Here is a 20,224-nt window from a genome sequence, read left to right on the forward strand (position 1 = left end):
TCTGTTCTAATCTCTTATAATTTGGTTTAGAATGTCAAACATTTTGACTGTTTCAACAACCCATTAAGTGCTTTGCAAAATGACAAAACATTTTATATATGACTTAATTAATATCTACTCCAGTTATACACAACACATCATGCTCAAGATCTAGATTTATTTGAAAACCTTTAGTCCAATTTATACTAATGCAGAAAAATCACATCTAATAAACCACAATTGTAGCAGAGACAAAATAATTGTGTTCTGTCATATTTCCACACAAATATAATTTGATATTTAATTAAAGGATGGTAAATCACAATCACATGTAAATAAAATATCCTCTCAGTAGTAGTAAGAACCTCTTTTGAGTATGTAGGGTCTTCTGGGTTTATTCTCATACAGCTGCCGTTTCAGAATGTAAGGAATTTTTCTCTTTATAACTTCTTCCTTTTCATTTTTATCATTTCCAGTATCAAGAACCTCTTCCTGAATCAACTGCAAGATAGACCGAATATGAATGAAACCTACATGCAAAAGGTCTTCCATTTCAGAGTATTTGTCTACATTTTATCTCATTTGCTATTCAGACAGTAAGATATATGTGGATGAGATGTATGAGGTTCAAAACAATTAAATGTTTTGCCCAAGAACAGGTGGCTATCAAGTGGCTGAGATAGGATGAGAACATGATTTTTCTGATTCTCTGTTCAGTGCTCTTAGTTCAACAGGCCAGCCTTTAAAATTTGTTTTCTATATTTGTCAAGGCCATATATTAATACCTCCAAATGAAGGAACACACTTAATATAATTTTGAGCATTTTTCTTTAATTTATGGTAGACCAAAAGATGGAAATATATCATAACTCACAACAAATACAAAGTTTTGAATCTAGTAAACCAGGTTTGGCCTCGAAGATCAATAGAATTTTATATTCAATTAAGTTAATTACTGATTTGACTTGAAAGCCATTCTAAAGATCTATTTCTCAGTCAAAGAGAGAGGAATGCTCGTTATGCTTACTTGCTCAGCTGTTGTAGAAATTAACATATGTGAAAGCTCTGTTTAAAAGGTAAAGATCTTTAGATTGTGCTGCTTAATAGTTAAGCATTAAAAGCAAGTTCACATTCAAAAACTCAAGGGAGTTAATCTCTATGTAGAATCTTGTCTAATACCTCATCAAATATGCTGCATTCTAAAATTAGTTCCAAATACTTTTTCTGATAGTACTGTTCTGATTCAAATGGTCCACTGGCATAAAATATTTAGAAACTCTTTCCAGAGTTTTGCACATGATTTACACAAAATTTTTTTAAAAATCAATGCTTAAGGTAAGAACTGTATTCATATCTGTGAATGTCTTCTAAACTTTGGGGTGACTATAACTAATACTGACAGGAGAGTAAGTTTTTAATCATAATCCGTATGCATTGAATCGTATCACAAGTACTTTATTTCAACCACAGCTGTTCAATTTCATAGAAGGAAAAACAGCTACTGTCAGACAATCTAGTTTCTTAATCTTTTGTTTCTCTGTGCACGTAGTCTGTAATTGTACTACACTCTGAATAATACTATCATTTTATTTTAAATCACTCAACATTTAAAATAGCAAAAGTTTTAATCTTATGTGCACCTGATTTGTCTGTATTATAGTTTATTGAAGGTTTATTTTTTTTCCTGGATAAACAGCACATAATTGATATTTCCCTATGTTAAAATTAGTATTTTTCAAGTTTTATTGATGTAATATTTTAAAGAGAAAATCATTTAGCTGGAATTGGAATTAAGGGATAAACAGTCCAGCAAGAAAAATTAAAACTAGCTTTTTTTTTTTAATCTGGAAAATATCATTTTGTTTACAAGTTAGAATAAACACTAGAAGTTCTGCATTTCATTTCCTCTTTTCCACAGGATATCTCTGTGACAGCGTGTTATAGAGATTGTTATATTAGCAGGAAAGGCATCCTCAGACCCTCAGATTCCCAGTGTTGGTATAAGCTCAGAATGTGAAACATGAAGCAAATTTCTCTTAGGGGTTAATCTGAAAGAAATATTTCCCTTGTCGGGAAAATTTTATAATTTTCTTCTTATTTTTTCTTAAAGCATTTTCATTTCTCTTTTCTCTTCCAAAAATTTCCAAACCGAAGGTGGTGAGTCACCAGTGTAATATTTAATAGAACTGATTTATCCAGTCCTTTGTGGTAGTTCTGGGTAATTAAATTTGGCTGTACTAGCCATAGTGGACCTCGTTTAGCTTCTGAGGATGATTGAAATCCACAATCCACACATTCAATTAAAATAGAAATATGTATATATCCTTATCATTCTGGTTTTATTTGCCTAATAAATTCAAATAAAACTGGAACCTTTTGTGTTGTGTTTGTTTATAAATAAACACACATGACTTATGTGTTTCTAAGAAAACATTTTGAGTTTCCTAAATTTCTTAGGCATGCCACCACCAGCACCAAAAACTGCCTAACCATGCCATCCACAATAAAAGCATATGTATCAAATCTGCCCTAAGACAGATCCCCCTTTTAAGACCAAAGAAAAGATATTTCACTAAACTCCAAGTATTTGCAGGACTCTTTGAAGATCTGAAGGAATGTTAACCTCAACACATGGTTTATTCTTCCTTAATATTTGTAATTCTTCCTGTTATGATAATGATCAGGATTAAAAAAATCAGTACAAATGAGAGTTAACTAGTATAACCACAATCATATTCATATTTTGGTTTTGTTTACCTCCCAGTGTTGAAAGGCCCTGCTGTGACAGATTTTTCGGAGCTGGTATATTGTCAGCATTGCTTCCAAGCTAAAGCCATCTAAGGTAGTTGGAAATTTCCTTTTTGTAATAAGCTCCTCCTCAGGAAACTCTCCTGTTTCCTCGGCTTGGCTATTCATGTTATTTATAAGACTGCAAACATTCAGCAGGCTCATTTTCCAAGAGGGAACACTTGCTTTACTGATCTGAAATGTAGAAAGAAATAGTTAATGCAATTAAAATTTGTGTTGTAAGAGTTAGAAATAAATTTCTATTGTGCTAAGCCATTACCTTTTAAGATCTAATTGTTAGTCTAGCCAAATAAAAACACTGTTATTAATTAGTAACTTCATATCACAAAGTTGAATAGTGTCAATACTTCATATCCTCTATTTACCAAATGCAATAAAGTTAATACACATAAACACACACATACACGAGCAAAGCAAGAAAGAAAATAGAAATTACAGTAAGTAGAAATACATAAATATATACGTATACATCACAGGTGAAAATATTAAAAATATTACTCTCTCCTTATTACACTTCAGTTTAGTGTCTAATGGAACAGTGGCCAAGGTGATACTAATAGATTTGGATAATTACAGTAGTGTGAGACCATGAATCTATTCCATACATTAATAGTTGTCACAGGTAACATCACAGCTGATCAATTTAGTTATTTGAAAATTATAATATTTTCTAAAATATCCTTTTCTAATAAGATCTTGTCTGAAACCATTATTACCATAATTAACAACTTTCTCATTTGCCAATTTTTGGAGAAACTAAGTGTGAAATAACTTATAAAACTTAACAAGCATCTCAAAGGGCACAGATGAAGAAAAGCATACATTTTTTCTAAAGAACATAAAAAAATTTTTTTGAATGACCACAAAGCTGTGATAAGAAGATTCAAAAATATTAGTATCAATTTTATTGGTGTCAATTCTCTCTGAATTATTCTCCAAATGCAATGCAATTCCAAATCAAAGTTCCAATTTGGAAAATATGGGGAGACTGGAAGTTTAGAGGAGGGAGTGTAGCAAAACAATTATGAAGTTAATTTGGAAGTATGAATATGTGAGAACTAAGAAGACTTAGAAAAATAAAAAGGTAATGAGGAAGGACTTTACCAAGATAGTAAGAGTGAATTAATAGAGCAAGCATAAATATAAAACTCAACAAAGGAGAATATAATGTCCAAAATTTGATCCAAGTAAATATGATTGAAGAGCGTATAGCAAAGTTTGCATTTGAAGTCCTTGGGACAGTTGGCTATGGGGAAATCTGGATTTAGATCTAGTTATAACTTTTATTGACATATTATAGTCTAACAATATCCAGATGGGTTAAATATGAGTAAAAATAAAAATATGTAAATATATAGAATTTATTTTATAAATTTGGAAAAATATTGTTAAGCAAATATCCAAACCAGAATCCATAAAGGAAAAGATAATTTTACATACAGAAATGTGTAAATTATCTCTCAAAAATTAACAGCCTGGACTAAAATCAAAAGCAAGACATACTGTAAAAGCTGCCACAAAATGTTAATATACTTAACACAGGTGGAGCTCTTCCAAAAGAAACTAGTAAATGCCCTGATTAAAAAAAAAAAACACTTAAAAAGTGTTAAACCTCAGATAAATAATAGGAGCAGACAAGTCACAGAATCGCTATCAAAGAAGAAATATGGAACAGAAATATGTGGAATGACGTTCAACTTGGCTACTATCAGATCAGAAGACCCTAAAAAGTATAAGTACACTTGATGTACTTATGAGGATATGGAGAAATAGACACTTTCTCTTCTAAATATTTGTTGGTCTGAGTATATATTGGTATAATTTCTTGAAAGGTGTTTTGGCAATATGTATTAAAATTGTAAATGTGCATACCCTTCGATTAAGATTTTACCTTAGAGACATGCAAATCTGTGAGTACAAAAATATTCACTATAATGTTTTCAACCAGTTTGGAAATACATTCAACTATGCCCTTCGAATGTGATTATCAGCCTGTTCTTGAATTTTTCTGCTATGGGAAACTTAGAGGCAGCATGCTCCACTGTGTGGCAGCAACACCTATGTCTTGCCAATTAATGGGATTCTACAATTTTACATTCGGAAAGCTCTTTAGAGATCATCTGATTGAGTGTTTTCCTTAGAACACTAGCTCTGTACTCACTGTTTTTAAAAAGGTGTTCCACTGTCAAGTGAACTGGAAAACTTGAGTTTAAAGGAAGTTTAAAGGAAATTTAAAGGCTTCTTGAATTTAGATATCCCCAGAGCTTTTTACTTGCAAATATTCATTGTAACTTTTCAACGGTGCTAATATAATAACCAACGCTCCCCAAACTAATTGACCATATAATGCTTTATTCATAAAGTATCTGTCGGGACTTGTGTTGTCTGATTATTTTTTTGGATGAGGAAACTGAGTAAAGCATTTTGTTCTCTTCTTTGTTCTAAAGTTCTTTGTTCTCTTCTGCCAGTTAAAACAGTCACTACATAACTCACTAGTATAATACTATTTAATATCACCTTAGCCCCTGTCATACTTTGGAAGCACCGCAGAGAGGGTACTTTTGACCATAGGATGTCTAAATAGACATATATTTAAGAACATTTCTTATAGGGTTTAAATAGTTCACTCAAGAAAATGACAAAGACTCTGTCTTTGATGAAATCTGAGTTAGGATCCTCTGAGCCCTCTTCTTGACGAGGTCTCGACCTTGGGCTCTGTCCTTGGTCTACTTAGTCCAGTTTTAGCAAGAATCCTTCTGAGTCAAGTTAGTAAAAATGCCCCACCGTTGATACCTGATCATCCTAGGATTCTATTGAGTTGTCTAGCAAGAGTCCTACTAGATTTAGTGTTTCCTCAGTAATTTTCCATACAATGATCCACCTCAACACTTTTCCTTAGCTGTAAATCCACACTTGTCCTTGCTGTATTTGGAGTTGAGCCTGATCTTTGCAAAACCATAGTTCCTCTTGAATAAAGTCTTCCTTGCTATCTTTAACAAGTGTCATGAATAATTTTCTTTAACAATAAACATTCTTATTTATTAAATTATTTTACATAAATGTCTATAATAGACCTAAGCCTATAGATAAGAAATTTAGAATATTGTCTTCTCTTGCTTTTAAATGAGGAAAACAAGAATATTTGTGGTTCTTACTTAGCATTATTTGATTAAACTCCTAATACTGAATAAGATCCTGGTCAAATTTTGGTTTCCTTAATTAAATGGGACCTAATCTATATTACTAATGGTCACTATCTATAATACACTCAACTCAAATGTATTACAAGCATTTGAATTGGTGAATTGGTGAATTCATGGTGAATTCAAGTATTTCACCTAAGTAAAAATGGAGTCACCTGTGGTGGAGCCCTGAAGTTCTTACAGCTGAATACAAAAGGTAAGGGCTAGTAATAAATCCTAGATTCTTATTGTTAGTACATAAATATTTATTAAACTCTTACTGTATTCAAGGCATTGAATTTGATCATAGAAAATTACATCATTCCAGCAGCTTTTTGAGAGCCTAAAGAAAACATATTCTTTTCTTCAAAGTTCTCTTTCTTAATAAAACTATACCAAAGCACTGCCACTGGTAATAAAGAGAATTGTATTGTGAGAACTAATTTCTTTATCTTCCCCTTCTCTTCAAGCTTTGGAATCTCTCTTAGCCTTCTGTTGCTTAAGAGTATTTCTACATTAGTATTTCAATGTCTAAATAGTTTTACTTTAAATTTGAAATTACCTTTAGAGTGGAAAGAAGAAAGCTGAAGTTTTCTGAAGCTTTTAATAATGCAGTTATACCAATATCAAATACTATTCTTTCAAAATTTTAGATACAGTATTTTGGTTAAAATTGTCAAAAGTTTAGAATTTTCATTTGCATAGAACACTACACACACCAAAAACTAATTGAATCACAGAGAAATAAGTGATAGTAGTTTTGTAAAAAATAAGAAATGAGCTTTATGTTCCCATCCTAGCAGCAAAATTGGGATAATTATGCTTCTGGGTACTTCCTCATCATAGTCTGTATTTTACTTATTTCAAGTAAAAAAGGAGGCAATGGGATTCAATTTTTCTTCCATGATCTGTTTTAGAGATATATCCCATGACTGAATGAAAGTGGTATATGTTATTCTGTCTATACTTTTGCTACGTATTTCTCTTAAGAATAAAACTAAACCACTTCATATACTGAAATTGTTTTTCCCTTGCAGCATCTTGGCCAGGGAAGGAACCATAACCTCTACTCCCACATTTTTGCAAAGTAGCTGGCAATCCCCACACCATTATCACATTTTGGAGATTATTTAGGACCTTTATTTGTCTACATAAACTTGAAATCATAGAGGTAAAATCTCTACCAAGACACTAAGGCATACTCATCTGTTCCATTTTTCAAAACAGACTATTGACTTCTCTTGTCTTCCTATTTATGAGTTGAAGTGATTATAGCCATTGCTATTCTGATTGAGTATTGAACAAAGGATCCGTTATCTTAAGGTTAAATATATTTGTTCACTGAGTTTTAATGACTAAATGAAATTTGATCACTCTTGATAGGAAACCCACCAAATTATGGTAGAATTTGGTTTCAATGTGTTCACCTTTTGTAGATCTGGGCAATTGTGGAAATATATAGGTGCTTAAATTTTCCCCAAATGCCTTTTAAGGACCATGGTAGAAAACGTCTTTGTTAGCTCTGAGATAACAGTGACCCACATTCTCATACACACACAGAGATGGCTATTACCCCTTCACACCCACTATTGAACATAATTCTACTTCTATGCTAGGGGTTGTTGCGCCTGGAACATGCTCATCCAATTAGGGAAGAGAAGCCTGAGGTGGCAGGAGGAGTCCTGAGCATTTACCTTCTTACCACAGTGCCTGTGGAGTCCTCAGCATTACAACAGTGATTGCACCGGGTGACTGCCTCACCTCAAGATATGTTTTTCTTTGAGAAACATCTTTTGGTTGGGAACCCTGTTCTCTAACTCTACATTTAGATACACACTGATTAACTCACTCCGGGTAAATCAAGATTGTGTGTTAGCGTGGTAATTGGGTATATTCTTATTCAGTTTTATTCCTAGGTACAGGCTGGAATCTAAAAACCTTGCTTTCAAGACCCCAAGAGAGGAATAATAAGGTCCAGTACCAAGTTTCACCTGATTCAATAAAAACAATAAGCAGGTACCAATGACACTTCTGTTATGAGGAGAATTTAAATCCAGGTGTGGATTTAATGTAAATGTCTAGGAGATCATAAACTCCAAACCCAACCTTTAAAAATAAGGAAACAAAGGCAAGCAATGTTAACTAACCCCCTTGCTTAAGATCAAATAGTTCATAAGTCACAGCTGTGGGATTAGATCTCAAGGCTTCTGTTTGCCAGTCTATTGCTCTTTACTCTCTACCACATTTCTTTCATGGGTTTCATGAACTTTAATTCTTAATTTAGGAACTCCACTTCACTCTCCCCAATAGTACAAGAAAGGCAAAAATATCACTTAATTTTCATTTATGTATTTATCTTGAAGCCAATATACCTTTCATCATACACAATATGACTGGAATGGAAAGAGGAGTTTTAAACATACATTTGCATGTCCACATAAATAATATGTGACTACTTAATTAAATTTGCAATATAGTGATTGATACACTATACAGTATCAATACAGCTTCTTTCCCTGTCACATCAACATCCTTAAGTCCTTTGAATTTAAGAAAAAGTTTCCCCATAAAGGAAATGTCTCCCAATGAACTTTTCAGTCTCAATGGGAAGTTATTACTATAGGAGTAGGACACCATGTTTATAATGAGAGTTCATATGTTTTTCAGTCCTTGGTTTAAAAAAAAAGAAAAAGTTACCTTTGATGTATGCATATTGGTCAATAAATCTGCTTCTAACGCTTTCATTTCCTCTTCTGAATCTGAGTAAAATCAAAACCACATGTTTACTGTATAATCACATATCGTGTAATTATATTATAACCTAGAGATTTAAGATTAGTCTCAAAAAACTTTGTCTTAGAAGTTTATTGTCTTTGCTATGTATTCATTCTCCTTAGAATAACATTTGGAAAAAAACAATTATAGTTTTACTTTAGGCTAACAGAATAGAATAATAGAAGCACTTTTAAGAAAATAAACACATGATTTTATGCCAGGAGAGCTATTGATGATTTGGAGTTGTTTAATCACTGAATCTCATTATTAAAAAAAGACCCTGATTATATGATATAATAAAGATTTCATCAAATATGCTGGATAATTTTACTGGAAAGAGTTTACATATACAGAATACATACGTATTGATATTTTAAAAACAACATAATGAAAAGGTATGTATAAGACATTTTTTCAAGATAAAAACAAAGGAAATTGCTTGTTGATAATTTTAGTATAAGAAAGACACTGAGATTTGTTTAATTTGAGATGCTATTTTACAAAACACACTTTGAAAGATTTGTTTCTCTACTGTAAACAAGGATTTAGAATCACGTGTACTTAGCAATTTTTTCACAGGCTATTAAGGAAACTGTTTAAGCAAAAGTGGATTTGTCCATCAATACATGTACAAGAGTGTGGAAAATGGATTTCTGATTTTTTTTAGAATATTCTTTCCAGTTTCCAATAATGAATATTTCACAGAGAAAAAAAATTTAGAAAATCCTATAAGGTAATAGAAATAAAGCTATAGAACACTATACTGAGTTAATTCATAAATCATAGCAGGAGTTTGAATTAAACATTTCAGTGTCATATTTATGATATAACAGTATAAAGCAGGCTAAATATTTTTTGCTGCATTTATCCCTCGTTTTTTTTCCCACCTTGACGTGATCATTCAATTATTTTCCAACATTAATTAGAGCATATTGCAATCACTATAATATTTCATATTACTTTTTAAATTTAAATCTTATTTCCAAGGTGAGCTATTGATAGATATTTGACAAAGTATGGTTTCATCTTAATTATCACATGCAAAATACTCTACAGGGAAATAATTTTTATCAATATAAGAATGACAATTTTCCAGTTACATTCTGTATCAACTTAAATGACATGCAAAAAAATAGTCAAATTAATAATACATCTATTTGTCACACAGAAAAGTTATATAAAATGTATTCTTAAAAGAGCTTGGTATTTTGTGTATTTTTCTAGAAATAATTTTCTACAAATAATGTTTTATTCATTTATTCATTAAACATCCATTTTCACTTTGTTATCTTAATATACACACAATTAAGAAAATAATTTTTGAGAGGGAGAAGCCACCATGTCCTAAGAGAGTGGATGAGGAAGAGATAAAACATTTCAAATGCAATCAGTTTTAATTATGGGTTTGCACTTTGACAGGCACCACTCCTGTACTTCTCATTAGAGAGTGACCAGCTTGATTTAAGTTTCACGTTTTTTTTTTCTTCTAGTGGTTACATTGCAAAGGGGAACATGAAGTGTTTCATTGAAATCCCTTTTATTACCTTGCAGATTTAAAAAGGAAAGAGATATCTTTCAGTTCTTGTAATCATAAAGCAGAGAAAGAAAATATCCAGCTTCAATCACTAAAAAGGAAATTCAGAATAAGGGAGAAACTCTTCTCCCTGGATACATTAACGTTAAGTGGCAACACACCGTAAAAATGGGAAAAGAAATCACTTCAGGGAGTTGTGAAATGCAGCTGAGCTTACCTGAGCACAGACTCCAGGAGCTGAAAGCCAGGAGTATCATGCACACCAGTTGGATTTTCATTCCTGCCATCATCTTCTTGAGCCTTCTAGCAAGCCCAGTCCATAAACGTCAGAGACAGGCTGAAGGGGGCTCTCTAGTGCTTCCTCTTGCCTCCAGCTGAGTTTGGAAGTGACTGAACTATGAGAGATGCTTTGGCCATTCCCTATCTATAGATATATATATATGCAGGGGATGATGTCATGAGTGTACAGGGATTATCTCTTCAGGATGTGCCCTTCATTTCCATCCCTCCCCTCCACTCCCCACTTCCTCCTCCCTTTCTTCTTTGTCCCCCCGACACCTCTCCCCCACTCTGAACTTCCAGTAACAGCGACATCTTCCCTAATTGCCACTGCTGCTCCAGATTTCTGACACACAGGAGTCATTCAAAAGCAATTCCATACAGAGCATACTGGAAAAGGACTTCCAGTACCATTCTTTCCCCATTTCCTCTTATTCTCTGACTCAAAGAGGTTGTCATTTTGATTTCGTGAAGCATGAGATCTGTTATTTCTAATATAATCAAAATCTCCAGGATGAATGCCTAAAATCAGTAATTCTTTAGATTTGGAAGTTCTTAAAGAGTCAGGATTCTTTTCTGATAACGCATACTTTTGAACAAGTGTTTTGTGGTTTCAGGACTGATAAGGTCTTAGGCAATACATGCTAGAAGAAGAAAGCAAGTGGAAAATAAGCAGAAAATCAGTTATAACATTGGGTTGAGCAAAAGAATTTAGAGAAAGGAGAGAGAATCAATTTTAAGAAAAGAGACTAGTAGCTCTAAGCAATAGGGTACTATTTCCTATCAAATTGAAAAGTCTATTTTAAGTAACTGAAATATTGACTGAATTATGTATGCTGATTTATGGTTGAGTGTCTTAGAAAGACAATTTCATGTTTACAAAACCCAACTATAATTTATTTATGTGTTAGCAGGCAGAAATACGTATTGTTGTATCACTTATTGCTGTTTTCTGATATTTTCCTCATTTTCTGTCTGCATCGCTCCGCTCCTTTAGGTTCATTCTTGCTGCCCCATCCTATTCAGTCTATAATCCCCTTTTCACTGGTTTTCGCCATTGCATCAGATTTCATCCCCTGTGATAGTGATAAAGATGAGACTGTACTTCTGGAACGGAGACAATCTTAAATAACCACTGTCCACCAGTCGCATTCTTAAGACCGCATCTTCACATATTTCATGAGTTACAAGGACACTCATTCCCTCTCTGGGGTTCTCAAAAGAAAATTGCTCAAAATGTCTTTTGGAGTGAAGTTTTCTTCTTGCATTAAGTATTTCAGGATACATGGCATGACTGGAAAAGATGGTGCTGTTAGAAATGTGAATATTTGAAGGTAAATGTGTCTGAGACTTGTTCACTTCTTAAACATATCAACCAGATAGTAACAATCGAGAAAAGAAGTCTGGAATGATTTCTAAAGAGAGTTGATTTATATCGTATGGTATATGTCTATGGAACTGACTTCTCCATTTTACCCTACACCTAAGAAGAGGGACTAATTCCAAACATGTAATAATAATTTAAAATAGCAAGGAGTCATTCATGTAACTTAATGTTTAGGAATTTAACAATGGCTGATATTTTTTACTTCTTTTAGTTTGTTTTACAGACTTACATACCACACAGCATTGAACACGACTCACCTGAGGAAAGTTTTATATGTAAAGGGTAATTAATTGGCAAAGAAATTTGAAATATGTACTCAATTTTTGCCTTTCTGCCACTAGGGGGCGCAATAGATGTTTAAAAAGTTTTTTATTTTCACTTGACTGATCACATCAGAATTCTGAGCATTATGCTTACTTTCTTCTCATGATCAGAGCATCTTTGTGACAGAATCCTTTCAAAGTCACTTTAATGAAGAAGTCAAGAAATTATATATTCTTTGCATGATATTTAAATTACTTGTTTTATGAGCTTTTGACATGCAAATACAAAGAATAATCTTTTAAAATGTGTGATAGCAGCCTAATGGTAAAAAGAAAGTGTGAGTCCTATTTTTCTCAACTGATTTCTTTCATACATGAAGCTCAGGGAAATGTTGACAAAATTTATTCTTAATTAATTATAAAGAAAGGGGGAGAATTAATAGTGGGAATTCCTTTTGTTTTAAATATATCACTTCATTAGCTGTCAATGTAGAAATGCTAAGCCTGAAAGAATTGGGGGAAATGTGTTAGCAAATGTCAAATGATTGAAAATCAGATAGATGCTATACACTACATTTTCTTTTGGGAGAAAAAGAAGATATGTAACTTTTATGGTAAAATTATGATATAGATAAACTTTATCTGACCTCTAAATGGTATTTTTAAAAACATCTCTTACACCTTTGCTTTTCAGCTCCAATGTCTTCGAGCTATAGAAAAGCGAATTAAACAGTTTGTTTTAAGAGACAGTAAGTTATGTGTGGATATTTGCCTTTCAACGTATTTCAGGAAGTACTTCAATGATGCCTTTTATGCAGGATTTCAGTCACCTTTCTATGGAGATGGGTGAAATATCTTTATTCTAAAGCCTTTATGCCTAAAATCCTTCTAATTTTTATTTAGCTCTTAAAATACTAACGAAGAGTTTTAACATTGCCCTTGGACAATCTTCACGTGTTGGCCTTCTAGCTTGCGGTCACCATGAAGCAGCTAACTCTGAATAGGTTTTATCTTTTTATCTATCTAAATAGGTTTGTCTGGGTACCTGTAGGTTACATTTCTACTGTAGGTAGATTTCTGAGCCTCTACTGTGACTTAAATCAGACTTTTGCTAGCTAATTACTTTAAAAAATCAACAGAGGGCTTCCCTGGTGGCGCAGTGGTTGAGAGTCCGCCTGCCGATGTAGGGGACACGGGTTCGTGCCCTGGTCCGGGAAGATCCCACATGCTGCAGAGCGACTGGGCCCGTGAGCCATGGCCACTGAGCCTGCGTGTCCGGAGCCTGTGCTCCGCAACGGTAGAGGCCACAACAGTGAGAGGCCCATGTACTGCAAAAAAAAAAAAAAAAAAAAAAAAAAAAAAATCAACAGAGATGCCTGAAAGATTGGCAATTAGAAAGAGTGGTCTGTAAACATATTTAATTTGGAGATGGGAAAGTTCAAAAGCTATTTGATAAATAGTGTGTCTTCAGTTTCAGGTGATTTCTTCCTGTACTTTTGGAGGCTTCATCATCCCACTTATATACAGCTTCCTGGACACTCCAATCTTTTTATACCGTAATCCCGAAAACGTACTCTATGGTGTTTCCACCATCTGGAATCTGCCTTCCCTCTTCCCTTTGGCCGCTCTGCCTCTCACTTTCTGACTTATCTTTAATTTTTAAAAAATTCTATTTTAGGCCTATTCAAGGTAAACTTTGCCAAGTTTGAATCCTAAAAGTTTCATCTACTTCTACTCTTCCCAGTTTCTGCTCGCCGTCTGTGGTAAGCTGAAGAGGAGCAGAAGGTGCCACCCCAAAACATGCCTCTTTGGCGTATTGATTACTTGAGCTGGTTATTTTAAGACACAGCCAAGGCAAGAGAAGCTCTGAAAACAGAGTAGAAGTTACCCTTTTATAAGGGACCTTTACGTTAATAAGGGGAATCTCTGTTTGAAAGGGTATCTCCCTCACTATACTCTACCTGGAAGAAAAGGATGACTACATCTCTGAAAACTCACCTCAGTGGAGAAGGCTCGGACTCTGTAACAACCATACCCTGGTTTACTGTGCTTTGCCTGATCATCTCCCATTAACAGGCCTTCCCCAAGCCCCTCCCCAAAATCTTTCTTTTGTCTTTAGCTAAAGATGGTGTTTAAGGTGGTGGGTTGGACCATTTTGGGGAACCACTCAGTTTTCCCGGGTATCTCCCATGGATACAGGAAGGGTACCTGGTATTAAACTTCTGTACTTTGTTTGTTTTTATTTTTGGCTGCGTTGGGTCTTCCTTGCTGTACATGGGCTTTGTCTAGTTGCGGTGAGTGGGGGCTACTCTTTGTCACGGTGCACAGGCTTCTCATTGTGGTGGCTTTTCTTGTTGAAGAGCATGGGCTCTAGATGTGTGAGCTTCGGTAGTTGTGGCACGTGGGCTCAGTAGTTGTGGCTCACGGGCTTAGTTGCTCCACGGCATGTGGGATCTTCCCAGACAAGGGCTCGAACCCGTGTCCCCTGCATTGGCAGGCAGATTCTTAACCACTGCACCACCAGGGAAACCCTAAACTCTGTTTTTAACTGTTAATCAGTTACTATGGTGGCAATGGTGGTGTGGTCTCAACCAAGAACCTAGAAGGGCAGAGGGAAAATTATTTTTCCTCCCCTACATCTGTAAACTTCTAGAAGGAAAGGATGCTCACACATCATTGTATATCTTCTTCTTCCAAGGCTTACAGACTGTAAGTGCTCAATACATATTCACTAGATTGAATTGAAAAGCTGATTATTTTAAATTTGTGACTTGTTTTTCCATGTTTCCATTTGTAACATTCCTTTCAGCCACATCTCTAATTTCAATTACTAAAAACTCTTTGGTTATCACTAATCTTAATATTTGATATGAGACTTTAAGTCAGTTTTCTGAGACTTTTCTAGTCATTCTTTTCCTCCCTGACTGGGGAAGTCAACATTAAACATATTTAAGAAAGCACCCTGGGATCATGTGCACTCACCAGTTGAGTGCTTAGGATAAATTGCACGTTTACTCCATTCCTCTAAATGAGTCTCTGGTTTGGAACTGTGACTGTGATTCATCTGAACAAACAATGATGCCAATCTCTTTGTAAACTCAATTGATTTTTCTGTTCAATTAAGGTCCATTTTCTAGACATACAGACAGTTATATGCATGCACAGACCCACACCCACATAGACTATCTTACACACAAAATGCATATAATCCTGTCCTTGGAGAGTTAGGTAAATGTAAACCAAATGTCCAATTTTCCAATCTATGTGTAATCATGCTTTGCCCATAATCTCTATAAATTCCCAGCTCATTTCCCTTTGGCTCTTCCTGTCTCTGCTCTTGCATCTGTATAGGTAATTAATTCGGAAAAATTGACGATGGATTTCTGTAGTCAAAGCATATATTTGCAACTTAAACTCCAATTATAACACAAGCTTTGCCTGGGATTCACATGTTAACGGGTTGCCATATTTAACTAAGGATATTCCATATTGTAGGTACTGCTGATCTCACTTATAATCTTGTTTCTCATGTCAAAGAAAAATATCAATATGTCCATGAAATCACTCCCCACTATGTGTATTGCACAACTAATTGTCCTTATAAGCCTCCTTGTTGAGTAAGACCAAAATGAAAGCATTACAGGAAAAGTTCTTAACAATTTTCAACTTTTATTTTTCTTAGTTTTACAAATTAGAGTGTAATTATTTAGAGTAAAAAATGAGATGCGTTTTTTTTTTAAAGAAAAGCTTCTGCTCTTTTTTTTTTGTTACAAAATCTAAGAAAATTTCTGTATCACCTGTAATACACAAAATAGAACAAATGTACTTGAGCTACCATTTACCAGAAACAGATTCAGTGAAATACTGTATTTTTCCTTTATCTGAAGAATATATTAGATGCTGAACTTGGAATATAATGGTTTATATTATTAGTCTTGGTCCTTGGTCTTATTATTTTTTTCAATTTAGATTCTTTCCCTGCTGATCTTGTTAAATCTTATGGCTGTGGATCCTATCTATTCCCTAGTAACCCCTCAATTTTCATCTACTCAGATTACTCGGATCCAATCACATCCACAGCAGCTCTACTTGGAGGATCATTAGGTAACATTACTGTCCAAAATAAAACTTTTTTTTTTTTTTTTTGAGGAAAGGAGAGACTTTATTCAAAACAATTGTTGCAAGGAAGGTAGGAGGACTATTGCAATAGGGAGATTGCTCTGATCATAGATAGGTCATAAGATCTGCAAGTATCTCCTAAACCAGTAACTTTAATACAGTGTGAGAGGTACTGGAATAGCACACACCTAAGAAAGAGGCCTAGGACAGAGATGAAGGGGTGGTTAATTCTGCTGCTAGAGAAAGGTACAGAGTGATGGGAACAAGTGAATTGTGTCTTGAAAAGAAAGAAGTCATCCTCAGAATTAACAGAGGCTTAATTGAGGGCTTACCCCTGCCCTGTTATGCTAAATTGCTTCCCACATGATCTCATTTATTCCTCATCAAACTGTAAGTTGGGTATCAATACATTTCTGCTGAATTTGGACTAAAGGGTCTTCCAAGTAAAGCGCAAAGACACTGAGGCAGGAGGATGGCAGCTTTGGGAGCAGGCAGAGGAGCAGGGAGGGGGGAACACTGAAGCTGCAGAGGTTTCCTTCTCAAGCTCTTCTTTAGCCAATGCTCCCTGAGTCGTTGACTCCAAAGGAATCGTGGGTACACTGCTCATTCATGTGTGTATCTATTCGAGGGTCTTCTGTGAGCCCCGCATTGTGCTAGGTGCCGAGGCTACAACCAGTGGGCAAGACAGCATGGTCCCTACCACCCATCGTGGAGCTTATGTTCTGGTCAGTTCCATCCCAGCATGATAAAGACAAATAAAAGGGTGCTGGGAGCGACTCCTGGATTTGCAGGATGAAGGGGGCTTACTGAAGGACCTCAAGCTCAGGGTAGCTGAGCACCATCAGGGAGGCTCAGGTGCTGGCATTTTCACCCTTCACAAAGGACGCGTCCACGTCCCTGACCCTTTGCCGGCCCGAGAAGGCGGGTCCCGCTGCCACCACTCCATGTCCAGGTCCACAAGAAGGGCCTTCAGCGGGGCTTGCTCCTGTTTCAAGAGTGACAGGGTTGCCTCTGGTGGTCATGGTGCGGCCCCAAGCACCCACAATAAAACCTAAAAATTCTAAAAATATCCTCTTCCCCTAGTGTTCCCCATTTCAGTTACTAGCACCATCATTCACTGAGTTGCACAGATCAAATAGCTGGCAGCCATTTACAATGTTTTTCCCTCTCCCCCTACCACTTCCAAGGGTGGAAACTCCCTAAGGTGCAGGTCTGCCACCAAAATAGATTCCAAGCCCAAGTACTTTTCCTTACTCCATTATCACCATCCAGGTCCAAGCCATCATCCTACTATCACCATGCAGGTCTGAGTCATCATCACCCCCCTGAGCTGCAGCAAGAGTAACGTGACTAGGGCTTCCCTGGTGGCGCAGTGGTTGAGAGTCCGCCTGCCGATGTAGGGGACGCGGGTTCGTGCCCCGGTCCGGGAAGATCCCACATACTGCGGAGCGGCTGGGCCCGTGAGCCATGGCCGCTGAAACTGTGCGTCCAGAGCCTGTGTTCCGCAATGAGAGAGGCCACAACAGTGAGAGGCCCGCGTACCACCAAAAAAAAAAAAAAAAAAAAAAAGAGTAACGTGAATAGTATACTTACCAACAGACTCGGTCCCTTTCAATGTAGTCACCACACAGAGAAGTTTTTTGTTTTTTAATGTAACTCAATTCTTACTACTCTCTGTTTAAAACCCTTAAAGGTTTCCTATTGTACTTAGAACAAATTCCTGACTGTGGCCTATATTACCCTGTGTGGGCCTGTGCCTCCCTCTCAGCTGTCATATCCTACCACTCTCCCCTTCTGTATCAAGCATACTGGTCTTCTGGCTTTTTCCTAAACATGCCAACCTTTTCCCTCAGAGATCGTCAATGAATGTTGTAATTACATTATTGTTCAGCAAATACTCATCCCCTGCCTCCCCCCAGAGTGGGTAGAATATACTTCCCACTCTTGATCATGATTTTGGCCATGAGGCTTGCTTTAGCTAATGGGATGTTGGCAGACGTAAGGAAAACAAAGACTCGACGTGAGTTTGGAGCTTCTGGCTTGCCCTCTTCCTCTTCTGCCATTGCCAGAAGAAGAACTTTTCCTGGGTGGTCCCCAAATGAGAAGAAACATGAAGCACAGTCGAACTAGCCAACTTGCAAAACTGCAGTGTGAAGCAGAGCTTCCTGAGCTGAGGCAGAATCACCCTGGCTAACTCACAGATACATGAAGAGAATTAAATTATTTGTTTTAAGTAACTGAGTTTTAGGGTAGTTTGTTATGCAGCATTTTTTGTGGCAATGGTTGACTGATACAACTGTGTATTCTAAAACCTATCCCACTGCTACTTCATTCAATCTCTATAGTCTTTATTTGTCTACTTATTTTTGTCTTTTGTGAATAAAAGCAGGAATGTTTTTGTTTCTTTGTTTCTTTGGTTTTGGTCTTATTTCTTATATTCTCAGAACACAAAATAATGCTTCTCCATAGTAAGGACTCAGTAAATATTGTTAATTGGATGAATGAATGAACTAGGGAAATTCTAAGCACCCTTCCCTGATGGTTTTAGGGTGGCTATTTCTCCTTCACCTCTCACAAAGACATTTTCATTCTCCAAACTGTGAACAATGAAACACAGGAAGTAAATCTCTTCTGGAGAGATTTTTAGCCAAATGGTATAAGAGAATGCTTCCTTTCAAGGGAGTCTTGAATGTTATTTTTTACTGCAATTGACATTTTGTAATTTTGGCATTTTGACATTAAGGAAGAGTGGGAGTATGGTGTTCCTACAGGCACTGTGTTGATGTTTCCAATGTGGTGAGCCAATGTGTACAGAAAGAATAAGGAGGGGCAAGTTGTTAGAGGCAGAGGACTAGAGTCAACAATATAGCATTCTGAGTCTAGAAACCTCCACCGTAACCAATACCACAGGCCTCAGAGTAATCTAAGGATTAAACTTGAAATTAATTTATTGAAACCCTACTCTATGACAGGCAACGTGCCAGATTAATTTGATTTCATGTAACATAGCATACTATGAAGCAGGGTTTGCAGAATGATATCATTCTCATTGTGTTGGTTAAAAAAATAATAAAGCCATAGAGAGTTTAAATAAGGATAAGGGGATTTATTAAGTAGACCTTAGATAGGACTGAACAGCTTTCATTTCTAAAGCAACAGCTAATCTTTGTAATATTAATACCAGATCCAAGCACAAGTCAAAAAATAATCTTGTGTTAACATGCTGTAGAAAATACTATGCCAAATAAAGGACAGGCTAATATTTTTGACCTAAAAGTACATTTAGTAAAAAGTCAGATTGGATTCTATTTTCAAGTTGATTCTAATTCAACAACTTATCCTTGTTTTTCTCCTATTCCAGGTTTAGGTGTGCTACACATATTAAACAAATGAATAAACTTAAAAAAAAACTCAGACTCCTTATTATAAGGGCTGCGTAGAACCTAAATGGATCTGCATGCATTGAATTGTTTTAACTGGGGTAGTAAATTAGAAAGTATGAAAGAGGAATCAAGAAGTTAATTGAGGGCTTCCCTGGTGGCGCAGTGGTTGAGAGTCCGCCTGCCAATGCAGAGGACACGGGTTCGTGCCCCGATCTGGGAAGATCCCACATGCCGCGGAGCGGCAAGGCCTGTGAGCCATGGCCGCTGAGACTGCACGTCCAGAGCTTGTGCTCCGCAACGGGAGAGGCCACAACACTGAGAGGCCCGCGTACCACAAAAAAAAAAAAAAAAAAAAAAAGAAGTTAATTGAGGTTGCAACCCGTGGAGAGTTGTAGTGAGTGATCTGAAAAGAAGAACCCTTCCCACTTTGTACTCTGGGTGGAGGCACTAGTATGTATAGAATAAAAATACCAGACAAGCACTGTTGGGGTACTGGGCCATATTTCAATGTCATC

General features: G+C 35.9%; 1 protein-coding gene across 1 annotated transcript; it reads right to left on the minus strand.

Moving 5' to 3' along the window:
* Positions 1 to 327: 327 nt before the first annotated feature.
* On the minus strand, positions 328 to 10,568 carry NTS (neurotensin). Its single transcript, XM_060113926.1, has 4 exons — positions 10,496 to 10,568; positions 8,667 to 8,728; positions 2,737 to 2,961; positions 328 to 480 (listed from the first exon to the last, which is right to left on the minus strand). Exons 1-4 carry the CDS (start codon positions 10,566 to 10,568, stop codon positions 328 to 330), a joined length of 513 nt encoding a protein of 170 aa, XP_059969909.1.
* Between the last annotated feature and the right edge of the window lie 9,656 nt (positions 10,569 to 20,224).

Source organism: Mesoplodon densirostris, chromosome 11 (genome assembly GCF_025265405.1).
Source record: "Mesoplodon densirostris isolate mMesDen1 chromosome 11, mMesDen1 primary haplotype, whole genome shotgun sequence".
Classification (NCBI taxonomy): Eukaryota; Metazoa; Chordata; class Mammalia; order Artiodactyla; family Ziphiidae; genus Mesoplodon; species Mesoplodon densirostris.

Coding starts and splice junctions, on each gene's coding strand:
- NTS (XM_060113926.1), bottom strand. CDS start 10,568: ATGATGGCAGGAATGAAAATCCAACTGGTGTGCATGATACTCCTGGCT. Junction 8,729..10,495: donor CTCCTGGAGTCTGTGCTCAG/GTAAGCTCAGCT, acceptor GATTTTACTCAG/ATTCAGAAGAGGAAATGAAA. Junction 481..2,736: donor GGGCCTTTCAACACTGGGAG/GTAAACAAAACC, acceptor TCTATCTTGCAG/TTGATTCAGGAAGAGGTTCT.